This window comes from Accipiter gentilis, chromosome 2, assembly GCF_929443795.1.
Source record: "Accipiter gentilis chromosome 2, bAccGen1.1, whole genome shotgun sequence".
Taxonomy (NCBI): Eukaryota; Metazoa; Chordata; class Aves; order Accipitriformes; family Accipitridae; genus Astur; species Astur gentilis.
In genome coordinates, this window is record NC_064881.1 from 51,992,167 (window position 1) to 52,011,514 (window position 19,348).

The window sequence follows — 19,348 nt, forward strand, 5'->3', positions numbered from 1 at the left end:
AGTGTTGGCTCTCCATCACCCATGCATGCTTTTTGATGCAGCTTTGTCCTGTTCTCCCAAAGAATGACCCAGGTCTGGCGTAGCGCATGCCAGCGACCATTCCTACTGGACTGTTTGGATGCTGTCACCTTCTTTCTGCATGGAAAATGTCCCTGCTCATTGCAGGGGGGTTGGACTAGATGACCTTTAAAGGACCCTTCCAATCTAAACTATTCTATGATTCTATAATTTAACCATGGGGACGTGACCAGGCCTTGGATCCACAGGACAGCCCCGGCCTTATTTTATTCATCAGTATGATGAAGAAAATTCCCTCTTGAATTCTTCCTCATTCCCTCCTGAATTCTACCAGCACACTAATTTTCCCTCTTCCTACAAATCCTCCTTATTTCCATTCCTGATGCTAATCAGACATAACCAGGACTCAGAAATCCAGCAGCTTGTTAAAGTGAAGTGTGATGATCATCTATTACTGTGCAAGGAGAGTGCAATGCCAACCCAGCTCCCACATACCTCACCTTCACTGCCTGTATGGTTCAACTACCTCATTCAAAGCACTGTTGAGGACACACACTATAATTTTATTGACTCCTCTTTTGTAGAAATAATTTGGAGAACAAATGGTGATTGCAAACCAAGTGCAGGACACTTGAAAGCCAGGTAGAAAATATTTGGATAAAGCAAAGTGATTTATGGGATTTGTACCCAGCAGCCATTCTAACCAAAGTTGACAGAAAATGCCGAGTCTCATCACCTCTGTCAAATTAAATCAGTGATTTTGGTCCCTAAAGCAGGTGCCTAAGAGGAACACGCTTTTTTTGAGGGGAGGAGGCAGGGGAGGAGGAGAGGACGAGAATGAAAATCAAAGAATGATTCATGGCTGAAACATTTTCTGATTAAATAATGATGGTTTGTGATACAATATGAACATGTCCTGTTTACATTGCACATTGCAGTGTGATCTGACAGGCAACAGTAAAAGCAATTATACAAACATCATTCCTGAAATATGTTTCACTAGATACTGTAAGAGATATCCAGTGCAGGAGACTCTAAAAATCTCCCCAGAAAGTATTTCAATTTCCTTATCATTAGACAGCTTTTCTTAATATCTACCCTGATTCTTTCTTGCTGCAGTTTAAGTCCATTACTTCTTGTTCTTCCCATCTGTAATAAACAAAAAAGCAATGACTATTCTTTTCCTCTTTGCAGCAGACATTTATGTACCGAGACTGTTATCTTCACCTCCATCTTCTCTTTTTTAGCTTAACCAACTCTTTTTGTAATCTCTCCTCTGCAGTCAGGCTTGCAAGCTCTCAGATCACTCCTGCTGCTTTCCCGTAAACTCTCAGTAACGGGCCCATGTCTCAAAATGAGTGCCCAACACCAGACAGCAGATTAAATTGTCCTAGTCTAATGTGATGAAGACTCACACTAAAGCCACATTAAAGAATGATTTTTAAGGAATCTAAAGCATATGGTGTCAACCCAGGCACCACCTATCACTGAAGTAAGAACTCAGACTCAAACAACGATGAGGCATAATAAAACTGTCCTGCAATGAGATCTGTCCACCTAAATGTGGCTCGTAATTCAGGTACCTAAACACAAGAATCCACACATGAGATGCCCTGCAGTACCGGACACATTCACATGGACGTGAGCGATACGGCACAGGCCATGTTTGAGACTGTAACAGGCCTCACAGTCAGTGGGAGTCTATGGCATCATTGATCCCATCTTTGAGTAGACCTATACATGAACCATAATACTTCCTAGATCTCTAGTGAATATGTAGAGCACCTAGAGAACACACTCAGTGATGGATTCCTAATCTGGATACACCCAAAGTTAGCTGAGATGACTCCTATTCCATGCATCAGCCGAGCTACAACGAAGTCTTTCTTCGTGTTCTCTGCTTGTCACAAAGACACACAGTACTTGGATTTTCTTTTGCTTAAGATGTAAGAAAACATGGTTAAGATGTGTGACCCTGCATTGCTGAAAGCTGAGTGCACGCTTGGTGATTCTGCTCAGAGCTAACATGCAGTCATTTGCCAAGCAGCAATAGACCAATTTTGATTTTCAGTCTTGACCCTTCATTTTACACAAATATAACATGGGTAATTGAGCTATGTTAATAGGCACCAAAAAAATTAACTTCAAACGTTTCTTCACTAGTTTTAGATCTGTCTACATCTGGCACGGACAGGGAGAAACATTGCTCAGTATCAGCAGGCTCTCAGTCCCTCGGATTAGATTGTGCAGATTAACACAGTAAAATAAAATAAGAAAAAAAAGTTTAACACAAAATAAAAGGGTATGCTGAAGCAGAAAGTTAATGTATTAAGAGAAAAAAATAACAAAAAATACTTGTTATGCATCACATTATTGGGCAGGATATTGTTGAGTTGATTTGGAACAAGAAGTGAGCATAGTTTTTGCTTTATGCCGGTGGCTGCATGGTTACTTGTCCATCAATATTACTGAGGAAGAGCTGGAAGAAAAGAGAAACCTAAGTCTTTGAACCTGAAATGAAAGAAACTAGAAGGAATTTCATGGTACTACACTTCTGTCTTCTTGACAGTTTCTTACACCTTTCTCCGAAGCATTTGTGTTCAGACTTATCCTACTGAACTTCAGATGTCTAATTCAAGAGCTCAGAATAGGAAGCCACCCGTCCTACACTCCCTCCAAAAGCAACAGAGAGCAACAGGCACCTCCAGACAATGGTTCAGCCCACATAACATCAAGATGACAGACTGCCTTGGCAACATGGGACTTAAAAATAAAGGCAGGAGGGTACCATTTGGTCTGTGGTTTCCGAGTCTTCAGGATATACACATTGCATACTTTCCCAGTAATAAGGAAGAAGGAAGACAGCAAGGTGTATTCAGTTATATGAATACATGGCATTCGTATTCCTTTTAGGTCAAAGAAACTGGAACATAAAGAAAAATGTGATCATGGCATTTTTTATTATATTGGTGATAGCTGAAATCAGTTGTTATTACATCCTTATACTCCTAAATATTCAATAATATACTCTTTATCTTTTAAAGGCACAACTGGGGAGACAGTCTGGGAAAGCTTGGAGACTATGAGTAGAATTTAAGATTTCTCCGCCTAGGAAAAAATAAACTTACCTGCATGTTCATGAATTCTCCCCAGTACTATTAAATCAGCAAATATGACCAGCATAGTGGATAGAGCTCTATTCTACTTCCATTAATGGCAATGAGAAGTGTGCCTTTGACATCAGTGAAAGCCTGAAGTTACAGATGATTTCCTTTTCTTTAAACTCTTTAAAAAAAATGTTTCAGGAAAAGAGTAATATCCACTGGGACAGACTCTAAAGAGTAAAGATAAATACGAACAGAGTTTATTATACTTTTTTATATGTTTCAGATCTATGTAAGAAAAATGTCTTCTACAGTAAAAAGTACTGATGCAAGAATTGTTTCTCATAAATGGACAGCACTGTTGTCTATAAAAAAAGAATGATATATTGTCACTCACTAGGCAAAAAAAGCAAGCTATGGAGAATATACACAAGATGGACCCACTAAAAATGGAGCTATTGCAGTATTTATTCTGACATAAAAAAAACCTAATGAATTTTTGACCCACTGTATAATTTTATTTTTTTTCTGAAGAGTCATCTTAAAAAAAATGTAATAATGAAGTTGTGGTTTATGAAGAGGGCATCGTTCCTTTAGGTGTTTCCTAGTCTTCTAAGATCATTGCACAGAAGACCTTAATCCCATTCTGCTCCACAGTCTCCCCAGTACCTATCTAGGAAGGCATTCGGACAGCAGTAGTGCAGCCTTGCACTGAAATTTTCTCCCTGCACGAGGGCCAGGAACTCACCAGCCTCCCCAATGTCTACTGAAGAGACTCCACATAATTTGCTGGCCTTTTCTGTTCCACTGAGTCCTCCAGGATGAGCTTCTGTTGGACCAAGGAGAGGTCTGATGTTGGTACCAAGAGGATATGAAAGTGCTTGACTGGACGTGGGCATTGAGCGCTTGCTTCTCAAACTTGGAGGCATCATGCTTGAGTTGCTGGGTAGTTTGGCATGACCACCTCTTAAAGACTGAGTATGTGTGGAGGAAGTGAAAAGGAAAACAAAACTAGTCTGTGGCACCCCTAGCTCCTAACACATCCATCTCAGCTGGCACAGACATCAGAGTTGTCTTCAAAGGCATTCGTGTGCAACAAGGCACTTTCTTCTCCTTGCCCATGGCAGCGATCCCAGTATCAGAACATGAGCTCTCTATGTTTTAACAACACAACGAGAAGTCCCTGCCAGCACGGCACTCAAGCAGCAGTGCTTTCTTTGCCACTGTACTTGTGAATGTAGGAAAAGCATTTGGGAGCTTTGTTTCTCCTCGGGCTTTTTGTGGATACAAATGCCTGTTAATGTTTTATACTATGCACTAGAGGGCTTTCTTTGCCTTTGGAGCACCTTCTTCATTTGACATGCTGTGGTGATAAAATTCTGGAGCTTACAAACTCCTTCCATCTGTGTATGATTCTCTTTTTCTTTGCAGAACTAATGCTTTTCAAATAACTTAGAGAATACATGTAAAAGAGACATTCTTGCCTTATACGATGTCCTGTAACAGACCAGGAATTGATATTGTATGTAATGGCTGGATGGTAAACTGTCAGCCATAAGGCTGTCATCAGTAGTCTAACATTGCATGGGACAGTTTTCTACCTCCTTTAGAGATGACTTTACCAAGGAAGAGTCATCATCTCCCCTTCTTTATAGCCCTTGCTTGACTGCTGATGCATAAAAGGGATGATTGGGACTGTTCCGGCTCTTTACCTGAGCCAAGCTCCAAAGCTGTAGTTAGGGCATCATTCTAAGCATCTGCATCCTTACCACCACCACTTGTCTTCCACTACTGCCAGCAGGACCTCAACCTCTTTAGTAGCCTCCACCTGTCCAGCCAAATGAGTTCTCAATCTCCACCTGCACAGTATCATCTATTGATCTCCTTGGCAAGCAAATTTCTCCATTAGCTTTTCTTTGTCTGCCTCTCCTTATGGAAAGAGAAACTTCTGAGTTCCTGGACGGTGCTCCCCAAGCACTACATCTTCTAGAGAATGTTGCAGAGTCCCTCTACAAGCTTACTTATTCTGTAGAAAACTGCATGGTTTTTATTCACTTCTGACAACACAATTTTAAATTCTGCCAGAGCTAAGGTTGCTCTTCTCCCTGGCAAGGGAGAAGCCATCCAGCAATTTAAATCAGTTCCTTTTGTGAACAGATGAAATAGGAAAAGACAGTTTGATGATGGATTCTCACCAGAACCTAGAAATAATGTAATGAAATAGATGTTGTTTCCTGATGTTGACAAAAGATTACTTAGAAACAGTACACAGGAATACAGAAATACATACGCCAATGCTGATGTTAATTGTTGATGGCCTCCATAGACCATGAATAAGAAGATAAGCCATGACAACTGATACTACTAGGTTGTATCTGTAGTAGAAAAAGGGACATTTCTTACCTGGTGTGCAAATCTTAATTCCAGACCACTGCACACATTTATACTACCTGAGGAGCAACTGTAGAGGTTAAAACAAGCCCAGGGTTAGATTTTCTACTCGCGCTGAAACAATTCTAATAGAACTCAAAAGACTCATGCTGCAGGAAGTCTGAGCAGAACCAGGCAAAGTATATTTTCCAGATTCAACTTTTCATATGCTCCCAAGGAAAACAAAACTTACTGGCAGAAGATTTTCATTTGGGTGAGTGTCTGAAAGAAGTTTCTCTCCATTTACCTATAATGATAATGAGACTTTTCAAGTGCAACCTCGATCTCATACATTTTTAGATTAGTTTAATTGCACTGAGATCACTGATGTAATTTTTCATTAAATCAGTGTTAACTGTAAGGTAGGAACTAAGCCTGCAGAACTTGTTGGCTAGTGATTTGTCTATCAAGAAATACAAACAGTAATGATAAAGAAACTTGTTGGAGCACCTAAGAAGAACTGATATCTAGCTTACTTGGCAGGACTGTCTGGATTTATGGCTGCCTAACAGTATTTGAGTGATATATTGGACAGGGCTGCTTCAAAAAAAAAAAAAAAAAAAAAGTATTTTGTCTGTGAAATAATTTTATCCTGTAGCAAACAGGTGCAACTCTCACAAAAACACTAGGACCTAATGAATACGTAGGATCTATGTCTCATCTGGCCATTTATGTTTCTGGTTCTTCATAGGTTTCATAGCGTGAATCAATGGACTTGATGCACATTCCTCTCTTAGCCTGAACATAGTGCAAAAAAAGGAAGCAACTGCACCAAACACAATGAAAGAATTAATTTCCTACAAAACTACAAGTGCAAGGCCCAGTTTAATGTTTTCCAATTTATGTTGTTTTAACAGCCTACAAAGATTTGGATCTCTCTCTGTAGTTGCCAGTCTCTTTTGTTGACCAGAGGGTCCACAGGGAGTCTGTAACCCAAACTTTGGTCTCCTGTTAGATGACAAAAATCTACAGCAAGCTGTCTCTGTCAGACAATCTGTGTCCAAAATACCTGTTATGTTTGAGAAGACTGCAAATACATCTAAGTCACTGATTTTTAACTTAAGTTATGCCCCAGCTTTGACGTAAAAAGAAAAAAAAGGCACTTATAAGATTTTCTTTTTAAGATTATCTCACTAGCAAGTCATGTTTGTTGCATTATAATCAATAGCCAAGAGGTAAAATCAGTTCTCCTGATGCTTTCTAACTATCAAGCATAATGAAAAAAATTGGCTTGCTTGATATTAGAGTCCAATAAAAATGTGATGTATAATATTTAGCACCAATCTTTTTTTTTTCTTTCTTTTATTTTTTTCAAACTTCTGCACAACTATTATCATATAACTATGTATTGCATGTCCATGTCCAGGTGTTGGCAGGAGTGGCCTTGTGGGAAGAGGCCGTGGCTTGCCCTGTGCCAGACGTGCCCAGTTCCATCCCTTTAAGCCTGACAGTTCAGCCAATTTTCCACCCAAGCTTTTCCCCACTTATCAAGTCCATATCTCACCAGTTTGGCTGTATGTATCCACACCTGATGTGCTACACATCCACACACATACTTTGATGTCTAAGCTCTTATTATAGTCATGGCAGAACCACTCAACTCCCCCCATAAAGTCTAGGAAGTGAATCAGCTCTGAAGTACACATTTACTGGGAGGCCAGCTGAATCTTTTTCCAGACTCTGCTGACTGCATTGAGTTGGCAATTCAGTTGTCCACACACAAGCATCCAGTATCATTTGAGGTGACCTCCAGCTGGCAGCCCAGAAGGCTGTGGGTTTCCTCATATCTGTCAGCCTTACATGTCTGTTTGGGATTCCCAAGTGCATCTTAAATGGCACTAGATGCCTGTGCTGGGCAACTGAATTGTACCTTCCATCTCCATCAAATACAACAGGAATTTAGATACTCAAATCAGATTTAGGTCCCTAGAGAGCAGGCAGATAAAGTCAGGTGTCTTCAGTTCAAACTAAACCCCAAGCAAGCTTACTCCTTCAGCTGTTTAGGGAAGGACCGATACGTGTCAGGTTATTGTGGACCAGGTGTCGACATTGAAAACGCATTTTCTGAGGCCTACAGCCATTCACATTCTGCCATCTGATCTGAAAAGCCAGTGAGAGGTGTGCTTAGTCACCATATTCCACGTGAGGAAATTAGGAGGAAGCCTATCATCCCCAAACTATTGCAGGTATGCACGCATACATCAGCCCAGTAGGGAATATAGGAATGACTGACTACTCTCAAAGACAAGGTTGAGCTGCCCAGCCTGAACTCATAATAGAGTGTGATATAGAGCAAACTGAAGAGATATCAGAGATCACCATACAAGAACAAGCTATGGACTAGTAGCAGCATCTCTTTTCCTATGAATCTTCTAAATAAGGACAATCCTTATGTGATATAATTGTAGAAGATGTTTCTCTGAAGACCAGGAAGCCACGTCTTTCTTATCAACTTTGTCTAAGGAAATCCTTTATCCTTACAGAGAAAGATTTGCAATTATTTTTTCAAAGTAAAATGAAATCCCATTTTGTCCTACTCTCCACTGAACTCCATGCTTTTAATTCCTCATTTCGAAATGTCTTCAAGAGCTTTCCACATTGCTGAAGTCAGATTTAGCAAGACTGTAATCCACTCTCTTTTCTCTTCTTGAATGTAAGTTGTACTTACCAATTCCTGTTCTCCAATTCTGACAGTGCCAGACCATGACCTGATAGCCGTACTGCAAATACATGCTACCAGGCCTGTGATTTCTTTCAGGAATGTGGAAAACATGTTTGATTAAAGTGCTTCCAGGTTTTGTCAAAATAGAAATAAAAGCAGTTTCATTTTCTGTAACTTCTTTCTCCTTACATATAATTTTCCCTTCACGATCAATATCGTTATTAAAAGACAGTAGGGGAATAAGCACTTACGTTCTCAGCTACTTCTGACCACCTGAGAAGCCCCAGGTTCTCTGTAACACTTAAACATAGCTGTGACTTGCAATTTTAGGGGGAACAACAAAATTCCATAGTTGAAACCAGAAACACAGCAGGATTCTTTACTCAGCACAAAAGGATACTAAATATTTATTTTTAGGCAAAGAAAACCAAACCCTAGCTGCCTAGTAGGTAAAAGCTTTTTTGAAGGTACTTGTCTATCAGCATGAAGGCAAGATGTTCACCTCCAGGGTACTATTCATCACAGACTAAGGTACAATAACCAAGACAAGCAGGATGAACTGTCTTCCAGAGGTCTGTTGGTTTGGGTTTGTGTGGCGGGGTTTTGGTAGCGGGGAGGGGGCTGCAGGGCCGGCTCCTGTGAGAAGCTGCTAGAAGCTTCCCTGGCTCCAAGTCAGAACCGCCCCTGGCCCAGGCCGAGCCCATCAGTGACGGTGGTAACACCTGTGGGAGAACACATTTAAGAGGGGAACCTGCAGTGAGTGAGGGGAGTGGGATGTGAGAGGAACCCCTCTGCAGATCCTGAGGTCAGTGAGGAAGGCGGCGGGGAGGACGAGGAGCTGCTGCCGCCCCCACCCCTGCAGCCTGTGGTGAGACCAGACGGCAGGCTGTCCCCCCCCAGCCCATGGAGGGGAGTGGGGGAGCAGATGCCCACCTGCAGCCCGGGGAGAGAGGAGCCCACGCCGGAGCAGGGGGATGGATGCCCCACAAGATGGCCGCCGCTCCCTGGGGAAGCCCACGCTGGAGCAGGCTGGGACTGGAGGACTTCAGCCCACAGAAAGGACCCAGGCCAGAGCAATTTGTGAAGAACTGTCTCCTGTGGGAGGGACCCCACGGTGGAGCAGGGGAGGAGTGCGGAGTCCTCCCCCTGAGGAGGAAGGAGCGGCAGAGACACCGTGTGAGGAACCGACCCCAACCCCCATCCCCCGCCACCGGGGGGAGAAGGTGGAGAGAACCGGAGTGGAGTTGAGCCAGGAAGGAGGGAGGGCTGGGGGAAAGGTGTTCTCAAGTTGGGTTTTACTTCCTAATACCCTTGTTTTGATTTGATTGGTAGTAAATAGAATTGATTTTGTTGGGTTTTTTCCCCAGATTGAACCTGTCTTTTGCCCGTGACCAAAATTGGTGAGCGATCCCCCCAGTCCTTGTCCTGACCCACAAGCCTGCCTTTATATTTTCTCCTTCTCATCCCAGCGGGGTGTGAGGAGTGAGCGAGCGGCTTCATGGTGCTTTGTTGCCAGCTGGGATTAAAGCACAACATATGTGCAAAGGAAGTTTAGATTGTCTTGGACTAGCTGCCTAAATTTTAAGTACCAAGTCAGATGAGATGACACTGTACTGATTATAGGTCCATACACTGTCCCTATGGGAAAGATGAGCTTATAAACCGATGCGTATGAGAATTAAGTACAACATCAAGGCACAGAAATCAGAATATAAATCACCATACTGGAGTTCAACTGTTAGTTTCACTGTGGCTTTGAAAACCAATGTGGCACCTTTACTGACACTAATTATCAAAACTTGATGAAATACCTCAGGAATGGTGGCACTGTTTGGACAGTGTCCTTGTGCTAGAAAGGAGTCACTCAGAAAGTGAACAGAAAAACACTGCTGCCTGCATGTGAAGATTTTCAGAGGAGGTTTCCAGTATGATCACTGACCAGGCTCGACCATTTTGCTAGTTGATGAGATCTGACAAGCTCACAGCCCAGTATAATACTGCTTCAGGCTATACAGCTGGGACTCAAACCGGGATACTTAGTTTCTGCTCCTGGTTTTCATCGGATCCAGGTTAGGTATACACATCCATTGCTAATATTCCTAACTTCCTGGTATTCCTAGCCATTAAGAGGCAAGTTTCATACCATTTCTCAAAGATTTGACCTTTGGGCAATGCAATTGATTACATGTGCTGCCACTCGGCACCAGGATGACTCTAAGTGTGGTTTTCCACTCAGTAATCAAGGATTTCCATTCACTCCTCTGTTAAATGAGGCCATTAAGAGAAATGTAACTCACTAGTTTATGCCGCTGTCAGCGAGGGAAAATTGCTTTTTAATCTCTGACCCCTCAAAATGAAATTGTACCCTGGAAAGAGATTTTGTTAAACAAATTAAATAGAAAAACAAAAGACAGTATGTGATTTCCTTCTGCCATCTCTGAATTATCACAGATCAGACTTGTTCAGCTTTCCCATACAAAATCCTTGCCTTTGAAGTACTGAATCCAGACCACCATGCATCATGTTACTGATATTCCTAAATGTGGATACGGTTCCAGTGCTGCATACCACCAAGGTGAACAATCAGTAAAGACTACAGCCTACCAACTCATCTTCTCACCAGCCAAAACAGCTTCATCAACAAAGCCCCACCACAAAATTTGCTCCCAAACCTTCCGTCATATCCTTCCCTTCTTCACTCTTGCCCTTTCCATTTCCTCGAGTGATTTGTGCTTAAATAAAAAGTGAGCTCACAATAGACAATTTTAGATTTTTTTTTCCTTCCAAAAATCCTACTAGGCATGGTTTATAATAAAAGAAAGAAAGATTAAGCTACCACCTGGCTGAGTCAACTCTCTCTTTTTGATGGTACAAATGAAGAAATGTTCGGTTGTGATTACAAATAGCCTGAAAGATTTTACTTTCACATGCAAGAGCACCCAAGTGCATGACATCCAAAAGCTCTAAACACACTCTTTCCCAATAAATATTTGATTATACAGATCCATTATTTACAGAAAACAAAGATAGGTTTAAATAAATGTTATGGCTCAGACCTCACTGAGGTTAAGTTGCTGCATTCACGCAGCTCATTCATCACTTGGACTGCCGCTGACTTGAACACCATTTCCTATGGTAAGCAGCTGTTTTGTAAATGGGCTGCATTAAAATACAGTAAAAAACCACACACAAACAGAAGTTGCTTCAAAATAAAACACTCTTAAATCTGAAAACTCAGTCTGTCTTTCATAGGGAGCCAGTGGAGCAAGGAAAAAAGCAAGCATAAGTTTTATCCCAACCACCTGCTGCTGCTGCTGCTATTTGTCGAGGGAAAGTAAAGGGTGAAACAATTTAAATGTTCAAAAAACTGCCCCGGACAGCCTTGCTCACTGGCCACAACACACTGCCAAGACAAAACGAGCCTGATAGTAGAGGCAGGCATGCAGCAAGGGTTGCTTCAAGGCTCTGTAGCAAAACAGACCATGCGAGGTCACATCTGAAAAGCAATACAAGAAAACATCCTTATATGGTAGATTTTGAGCAATCTGGGCAAACAAATTAGCGTGATCATTTTAAGGGAATGGACTGTTTGCGGCTGCAGTGTCCTGGCGGCCATGTGTCAACGGAGGAGGACTGAAAGATTGGAATTGAGAGCGAAAATGAAGAGATATGGCTTAATGGGAGAGGGAAGGGGTGGAAGGAAAGCAAGTGCTATGGAGGAGAAATTGCTTTGAAATTAAAGAAATCAGTTCTGAGTGGGAAGCCCAGGCAGAGGTTTCTCAACTGAGCTGGGGTGAGTGTGTTGCTGCGGACTGAGAAACAGCAAGTAGAAAGGGACTGCAAATTGATTGTTTTTTGACAGATTCAGACAATTTGGAAAGGACTTCTTTTACTAACTGAAGATCACTGCACGGAATCGTGGGGACTCTGGATGGCGGCAAAGTTTCCTTCTGCTACTGAAGCGGGGGATTAAGGCTCAGTCATGTAATTACACAGTCACTTCAGTAATGGCTTTTGCTTGGAGTCCTTACAGAGCTTTGAGTTCCTATTGCAGCTTTAATTCAGCTCCCATCACTTTCACAGGCAGAAACCGCCAGAAGAAAGAATAGCTTCATAATCCCTCGAATAAAACTTCCAAGTGCTAATTACCCAAAGAAGAAGCAAACTCAGCCACGTTCACACTGGCAACAGACACAGCTAAGCAACAGCAACATGAGGTTGATTGTATATGTTGCATCTTATAGTTAGCAGTAGATTGTCATTACATCTAAGTCACGAATCTGCCTTATGAGCATTTAGCTGCTTCTTGTCTTAAGAGTTTAAGTAGCTACAAAGCTGCTTATGCATCAAGATATTCCAACCATGCCAGTCCACCACGGCTTTGCAGCATGTTGGGTGGCTGCTGCTGGGGACATTAGGGTGCAATCCCATTGTATTGTGGTGCTAACTGGCTGTACACCGTAGTTTTAAAATGATTAGCTTTAAAAAGGTTTAATGGCAGTGTAAGTCAGGATCTTAGGGCATACCCATAGGAAAGAGGAGAAGACAATCTTCATTATCATAGTATATTTGAGTAGCAAGGGCTTTAAGAGGCTAGCACACCAGGCAATTTCAAAGACTCCGAGAAGGAGATTTTTGAAACTCAAATTTTCTTTTGTTTTTAAAATACTAATAAGTTATTTGTGCAAAAATTGAAGCCAGTCCTTTATTGGTCATCCCCAGGCACTAAGATCTCTCTGCAAATGTCACAGATTTATGAGGCTTTTTTCCTTAATGCTCAAGCCTTCAAAGTGCCTCTCTGTGTATCCCTGAAAGCCAGACCCAGGAATTGCTTCTTTACAGGAAAAAAACTCATTGTTCTTAGACTACACAAGTGGGTCACTGAACTGTTGCTTGCCTTTGCGATGCCAGTGAATCCAAATTAGCTTGACTTCCACAGAGGATATAGGGAAGGAAAGCAACCAGCATTAATCAGAGCAACACAAGCAGCTCTTCCAAAACAAATTAGCTTCAACAGTCAGCACACAGAGTCCTTCAGTCAGTGTGGCCAAGCTGAACTTAGGCCAAACTTTGCGTCAAAAAGAGTAACTGGTTTAATATGTATCCGTGGAGTCTGCGTTTGTTTCTTTTTCTTCCTCTCAATCCATCTGCAGGAAGCTATGAACAAACTGAGCAAAGTAAAACTGCTCATCTTGTTGCAGCCAGCCCCTCTGTGTGATGTTCAGCCCACTTAAGTTAATCTCAAAGGCAGGCACTGAGACCATTGGGTGTCTAGATCTCCCCTTTTTTTCGATAAAGGGGTAGGTGATAGGCACGGGATTCATTTTCCCTTGAAATGTTTGCGATGTAATTGCTATCGTCTGGACTTTCTAGACAAAGGAGAGAACAGACATCTCCAGAGAGGCAGCCATCAGACCTATGTCAGACATCTCCTGTGAGATGAGACAAGGCATGGGCTGGAAGAAATTCCTCCTTCCGGTTGATGTAAAGGGAGTCCAGACACTTAACTCAGACATACATGTGTCCACCAAACACACTCACTCATATTTGGTCCAATAAATCCCTACTTTCCAGAGAGCAATTTGACCCATGTTAAAATAGGTGGTTTAAGATAGGTGGGTTGAATCATTTTCTCTAGGGACATGGACAGTGACATTTCAGGAGACAAATCTGGGCCATTGGCATTAAATGGCAAGGGTCGTCATTTCTGCTTTAGGTCCAAGAGTTGAGAGCCTCACAGAAAACAAAGGCACCAAAGCAAGTCTACTGCAAGAAATTACTTCTTCTGGCTTCTCTCTGCCAGACTTGTTTGCCTCTCAGTCATCTTTTAAACTTGAATTTTCTAGTGAGAAGTAGGACAAGAAAGTAGAATTGTCAAGTTTCTGCGACCAAGAGGGGTTTTGTATGGGAGCAAGCCTCTGTTCCTCTGCTCCTGGTATCAATATCCAATATTTATGCTTTCATTTGCATTTTGACCCTGCATGTTCCTACAGATAACGCAGTGGCCAAGCTTAACTGTTACCTGTAGTAGAAATAAGTTTAAGTGCAAACAATTATTCTGTAATGATAATAATTTAAAATGAGGGGAAAAAAACCTGCTAATAATTAAAAAAAGCATTTTTTCCAAAGCTCTGACAGCTCCCACTAAACCTTTTATGCCTTTGGCATGTAATACCTTTTTTGCTCATGATTAATTACAAATTCATCTACCACATCCTCTATTGCAGCACAGATATAGCAAGTACCTCTCACCCAATATAAATCAAGCAGTGCCGAAATCAGAACATATACAATGATTTACAATGGCAGGGAAAAAATTATGGAAATAAAGTGAATATGACATAAATTTTTTCTACATCATGGATAGGCATAATGGGTATTGCTATTTTTCTATATGGTCCATAGAGTCTCTGTAATATCTGAAGACCATAGAGTCCTTAGTGAATTTACTTGGCGAAGCAGGGAAGTGTTACTGTCAGGGGGTGAAGTCTACAGCTGAGAAGAGGGACTACAGGCATTAACACGGATGCCAATTATGGTACCCAGCATGGACTCAGGGACCTCCTGTGGCATCTAAGATCAAGACCGTAATGATAAATTGAAAACATCTACTTTCCTGAGCTCTCTGATCCTTCCTCTTAGAACAGTGCCCAACCCTTCTTCTGAGACAAGCTGCCTCATGTCAGCTGGAGATACACAAGGGTTGCAGCTTGGTATCTCACCTCTGTATGGGGACCAGCGAAGAGTTATACCTACCTGCATGTACACGTCCACTGAAAAGGGGGAAGATGTGCAGCCCATAGGGTAGGAGATGGGAGAGGACAGAGAGGAGGGAAGCAGAATCATTTGCACGACCACCTACTGCTCCCTTCCCTGGGCTGAGAGCAGGGGCTGGCTGCGGGCTGCACTGAGCCACCCTACAGCCTTGTCCAACCTGAAAGCTGGCCACCACTACATCACTTACCATCTATTTCCCTCATACGTTCTTTATTATTGTTTTACAGGTTTTGAGGGGAGAGTGGTTGTTGAGTTTTATTGTGGGTGGAGGAAGAGTTTAGATGAGGGGCATGAGAATTCACAAAAAGTAATAAAACACTACTGTTAGCACGCACACCTCAAGATGAAGGAACAACTAACAAAATTTAAAATGCAGGCAAAGGAGCTCAGCAGGAAGATATTTACATTTGTTTAAACATTTCCATCATTTCAGGGAACTTAAATGCCTTATTTTGTACTAGTTAAAGAAAAGCTATTTACTGATGCTTTGTTATGTTAATGTACAGGTTGGAACTGGTATGCCAAGTGGTATTGGTGAAGTGACTGCATTGCATTATATGCAAACGGTATGTTAAATCTTCAGTAACTTAATCTTTACTCCTGACAGAAATCTGTTCATTAAGGTCTACAGGAGGTCTTAAGCTTGAGTGTTTCAGCAAAGATGACATTTCTGATTTCTCAATTTATGTATATATTTGTTGATACACTCATATAAATACTACACACACACATGCACATATGCATATAAATAGGAATAAATAACAAATGTATGTAAGCCAGTCTGCATTTACAGGACAATCATACTGTACTAGAGGTCGTAGGTAACAGCCAAACACATGAATGAATTGGCAGTTTAACAAAAGAAGGAAAAATGACTCAGTAAGATTTATAAAACAGTCTGTGCTTTTGATCTCTGAGCAGCACGGAAGAGTACAGAGGGAATTTAAAGTGTATAAAACTATGGCAGCTCCCTTGAAAGCAGTTCACCCACAAAGCCATCTGGCTGATCATTCTCCCAAATCCATCCTAGATATTTCTAAAGCAGCCCAAACCACACATACAACCTGGAAGGATGGCCTATACTCGCACTGTATTAGGTGAATGTATGCAAGTGGCACCAACATCGCTTCCTACAAAAGCCCTTGAGGGATGTGTGACCAAGACCCTTCTTGTCACATTATAGAGACAACATCCTTTCGGATGTAAGATGAGCAGATAATCACGGCACATAACAGAGGCGGCATCATATGCCATTTGACAAACCCCAGACAGCAGGCCAGCAACCAAAGTCACAAAAACTTCACCTTATTTTCTGTCCATATCTCAGGGAACCTCATGAAAGAGGTGACAAAGAGCAAGCTGGGGTTGCATGCACTTGTCTAGACATTCTCATCCAGTAGTGTACAGGACAGCTACCTGTCCTCTACAGGAGATCTGGATTGCACTTTTTCTTTGGCAGCAGAAGTTTCCGAAGTGGTATTTGTCTATACAGGCTTGTTTCAAGGGCAAGGGAGACTGTATTTTCCCATAAATACCAGCCAGCACACATTTATGCCCTTAGCAGCAGTTGAATTGCTAAAACTGGCTATATCTTCATCTTGATCAACATATCTGAGGAATAAAGGGCCTCCTAACTGGGCAGGCTATTTCAGCAGCTTCTGCTGGCTGAAGAAAGCAGATCCTTTACACTGTGCTGTGTTCATTTTCTGCCTGACTACTCTTTGACCTTCTTAGCCAAAATTGTCATTAACTCATTTGCAGGTTTGCAATCGGCTCTACTGTCAAGTATTAAATTTATTCTAGTCTCATTTTAGACTTCATGCAGTAAAACCGCAACAGGCTATTTTCAAAGCAAATTACGTGCAGGATTACGTACAAGGTGACACACATTATCTTGAATATATGTGCCTTTAAAACCAAAATGTAGCTGAAGACCACACTTAGTTTCTGCAACATCAAAGTTCTACAAAAGTTGTTCTTATTACCCACAATTGGCAAAGTACGTTTCACCAGAAAATGAGCTGTAGATAATTTTAAAATCACATAACTCCTTTTCAGTGGAGTTCTTACTCCTTTGGTCTGGAAGTTTGCCCCAGACTTTCAGAATTCATTGTGTCCAAGGACCAACAAGGAAGCACTATGTACTCACATGGACCTCAGCTACAGTTTGTCATAACAAGACTCCAAATACATGAAACTCAATTTGGACTTCAACAAACTGATTTATGATTGAGGGAAAAAGGAAACTAGCAGCTTTTGTTCTGTTAATACAATGCAAGCAATAACAATTTTTTCTTTGTTCGCTCTCCCCCACCCCCTTCCTCCCTAGGAAGTACTAGCTGTAAGCATTAAAGAGTTCTTTCTGGTCAAGCTATTTTCAAAAAGATTAATGTTTTGTGTGTGTGTGTGTGTGTTTTATTCTTGCATCAGTGAAGAAAAAAGAAAAAAAAAACAACCAAAAAATCAACCTTCAAATTGCCTTTTAAAAGTGCTGAATGCCATTCCCATAGCTGTTATTCACCAACCACATCATGTCTTTCAACAACTCAGTTGTTCTTAAAAAGCACTGTTGCCTGATTATAGGGAAACACTCCAATAAGAAGCACATATACACTTAAACGATGCGCTTTTTATGAAGTCTTTCCAAGAACAACAGTAGTGAATTGTTGAGTTTCCTACTGGGAAATGTGTCTTTAATATGCAGATCTCTTAATGACTACTGTAATGCAAATTGTCAATGCTACAGTAATTTCATCATATATATAAGAAAAAAGTTTAGCTCTTACTTAGAGTATGCTTTATCATCTTTCCAGGTAGCACAAATCCAATGCAGCCCATGTGCCATGTGGTTCACAGCCGCCAAGTGTTCTCTTTATTTTAAATACTATTACTGAATGTATCCATAGGGTTTTTTAGACCCACTTACTTGGTGCTGACTGGCTTTTGCCAACTGCTCATTGGCTGATTCTACATTAGAAGATGCAGTCTCAATGTTGGCTTCAATACTATCTGCAAATTAAGATAATAGAAGATAATTACAGGGTACAAACCTAAACCAAAGACTTTATACCAACAGCAATTCAGCAATTTACTCATGGGCATAAAGACATCAGCAGCCTCTTGTTTGCAAGCTGTAGTACTACAGGGAATTAGGAACATCACCCATTTTGAAGAATACCTAACCCATCAGTCAGAGGCAGTATGACTGACAGCTCTCCATGTGTCCCCAGACAGGACAGAGGTCAGCAGCTCATCCCATTCCCACTGAAACCAATGGGAAGACCGATAGAAAATTCAAAAGAAAGAACCTCAAGACTGGTAAATCGACTAGATGAGAGTTAAATTACAGAAGGGGCACAACAGACTGTATCTAAAATTATCTCATTATTAGAGCTCAGGGATAAGATTCATCTGAGTACTTGTGGCTTATTGACCATCCCCAGGTGTCTGTACTTAAGCAAGTGACCTCGGGCGCTATCACCGTCAGCAGAGAGCAAGTCTGTAGTGTGCAATTTATCCCAGTCTACAGTAGCTGCCTGCTGCTGCTGATATTAGACAAATCAGAACCTAAACTCCTGGTTGACATTTCCAAGCTGCAGGGGAGGTCTGTACAGATGGCTCAGATTGAGACACATTGCCTGTACCTAAAAATTAAGAGAGAAGAATGTCACCCTAGGTTGCTAGGTATGATGTTGGGGGAAGCTGGAGGAACCATGAGGAATCAAAATGCGACTAGAAAAGAAAGATTATCAGCTACACGTTGCAGCTGGCAGCTCCCTGCTTCCACTACAGACAAGTATTCACTTTGACTCCAGAGCGGTGCTTAGAAAGCAAGACACCTTATGGTATAAAACCTGCAAATAAGGGTTTGTGTTTTCAGCAGAAATCTTAGAAATCTTGACCAGCTTGACCCCTAACAGATGTGCAGCCAATAATTCCTGTCCACAATGGAAGATCATATGCACTTGGTCTGCTTCTGTGTGTTTTCAAGCAGTTATTACACCATGGAGTATACGGAAAGGATCAGGAGGAATTCAACCACAGGTAGAAATTTGAGAATAAGGTTCCAGGGATTCCTCTAATCCTTAACAAAATTAATGGAAGTTCTTCAACTGATGGTATTAGGACATGCCACAGGAGATTTAAGTAATTTATTCTTTTGCTTTTGAAGGAAAGAACACTAATTAGTCTGGCCACTTTTGTGATGGGTAAAGAAATGAGGAATTGCAGATAAACTGTGGAAAGTGGTTGTGTTTGGGTTATGCCATTTTTAAGTGAAACTGTTGCGAGTCTGTTAATGTAATTATGCATTTCTGATAAGACAACTTAAAAACAAAAGAACAAAGAAACCACAAAC

At 41.5% G+C, this 19,348-nt stretch overlaps 1 protein-coding gene across 18 annotated transcripts in view; it reads right to left on the bottom strand.

Moving 5' to 3' along the window:
• Positions 1 to 19,348, bottom strand: part of TSNARE1 (t-SNARE domain containing 1) — a 485,628-nt gene that overhangs the window by 162,927 nt on the left and 303,353 nt on the right. For 17 of the 18 annotated variants that reach the window (XM_049828098.1, XM_049828073.1, XM_049828090.1 and 14 more), the window contains one exon: positions 17,918 to 18,000. The exons of the other annotated variant lie outside the window; for it this stretch is intronic. In XM_049828098.1, coding sequence (XP_049684055.1) covers positions 17,918 to 18,000 — 83 coding nt within the window. The remainder of the gene's footprint in view (positions 1 to 17,917; positions 18,001 to 19,348) is intronic. 18 annotated transcript variants of the gene reach the window in all.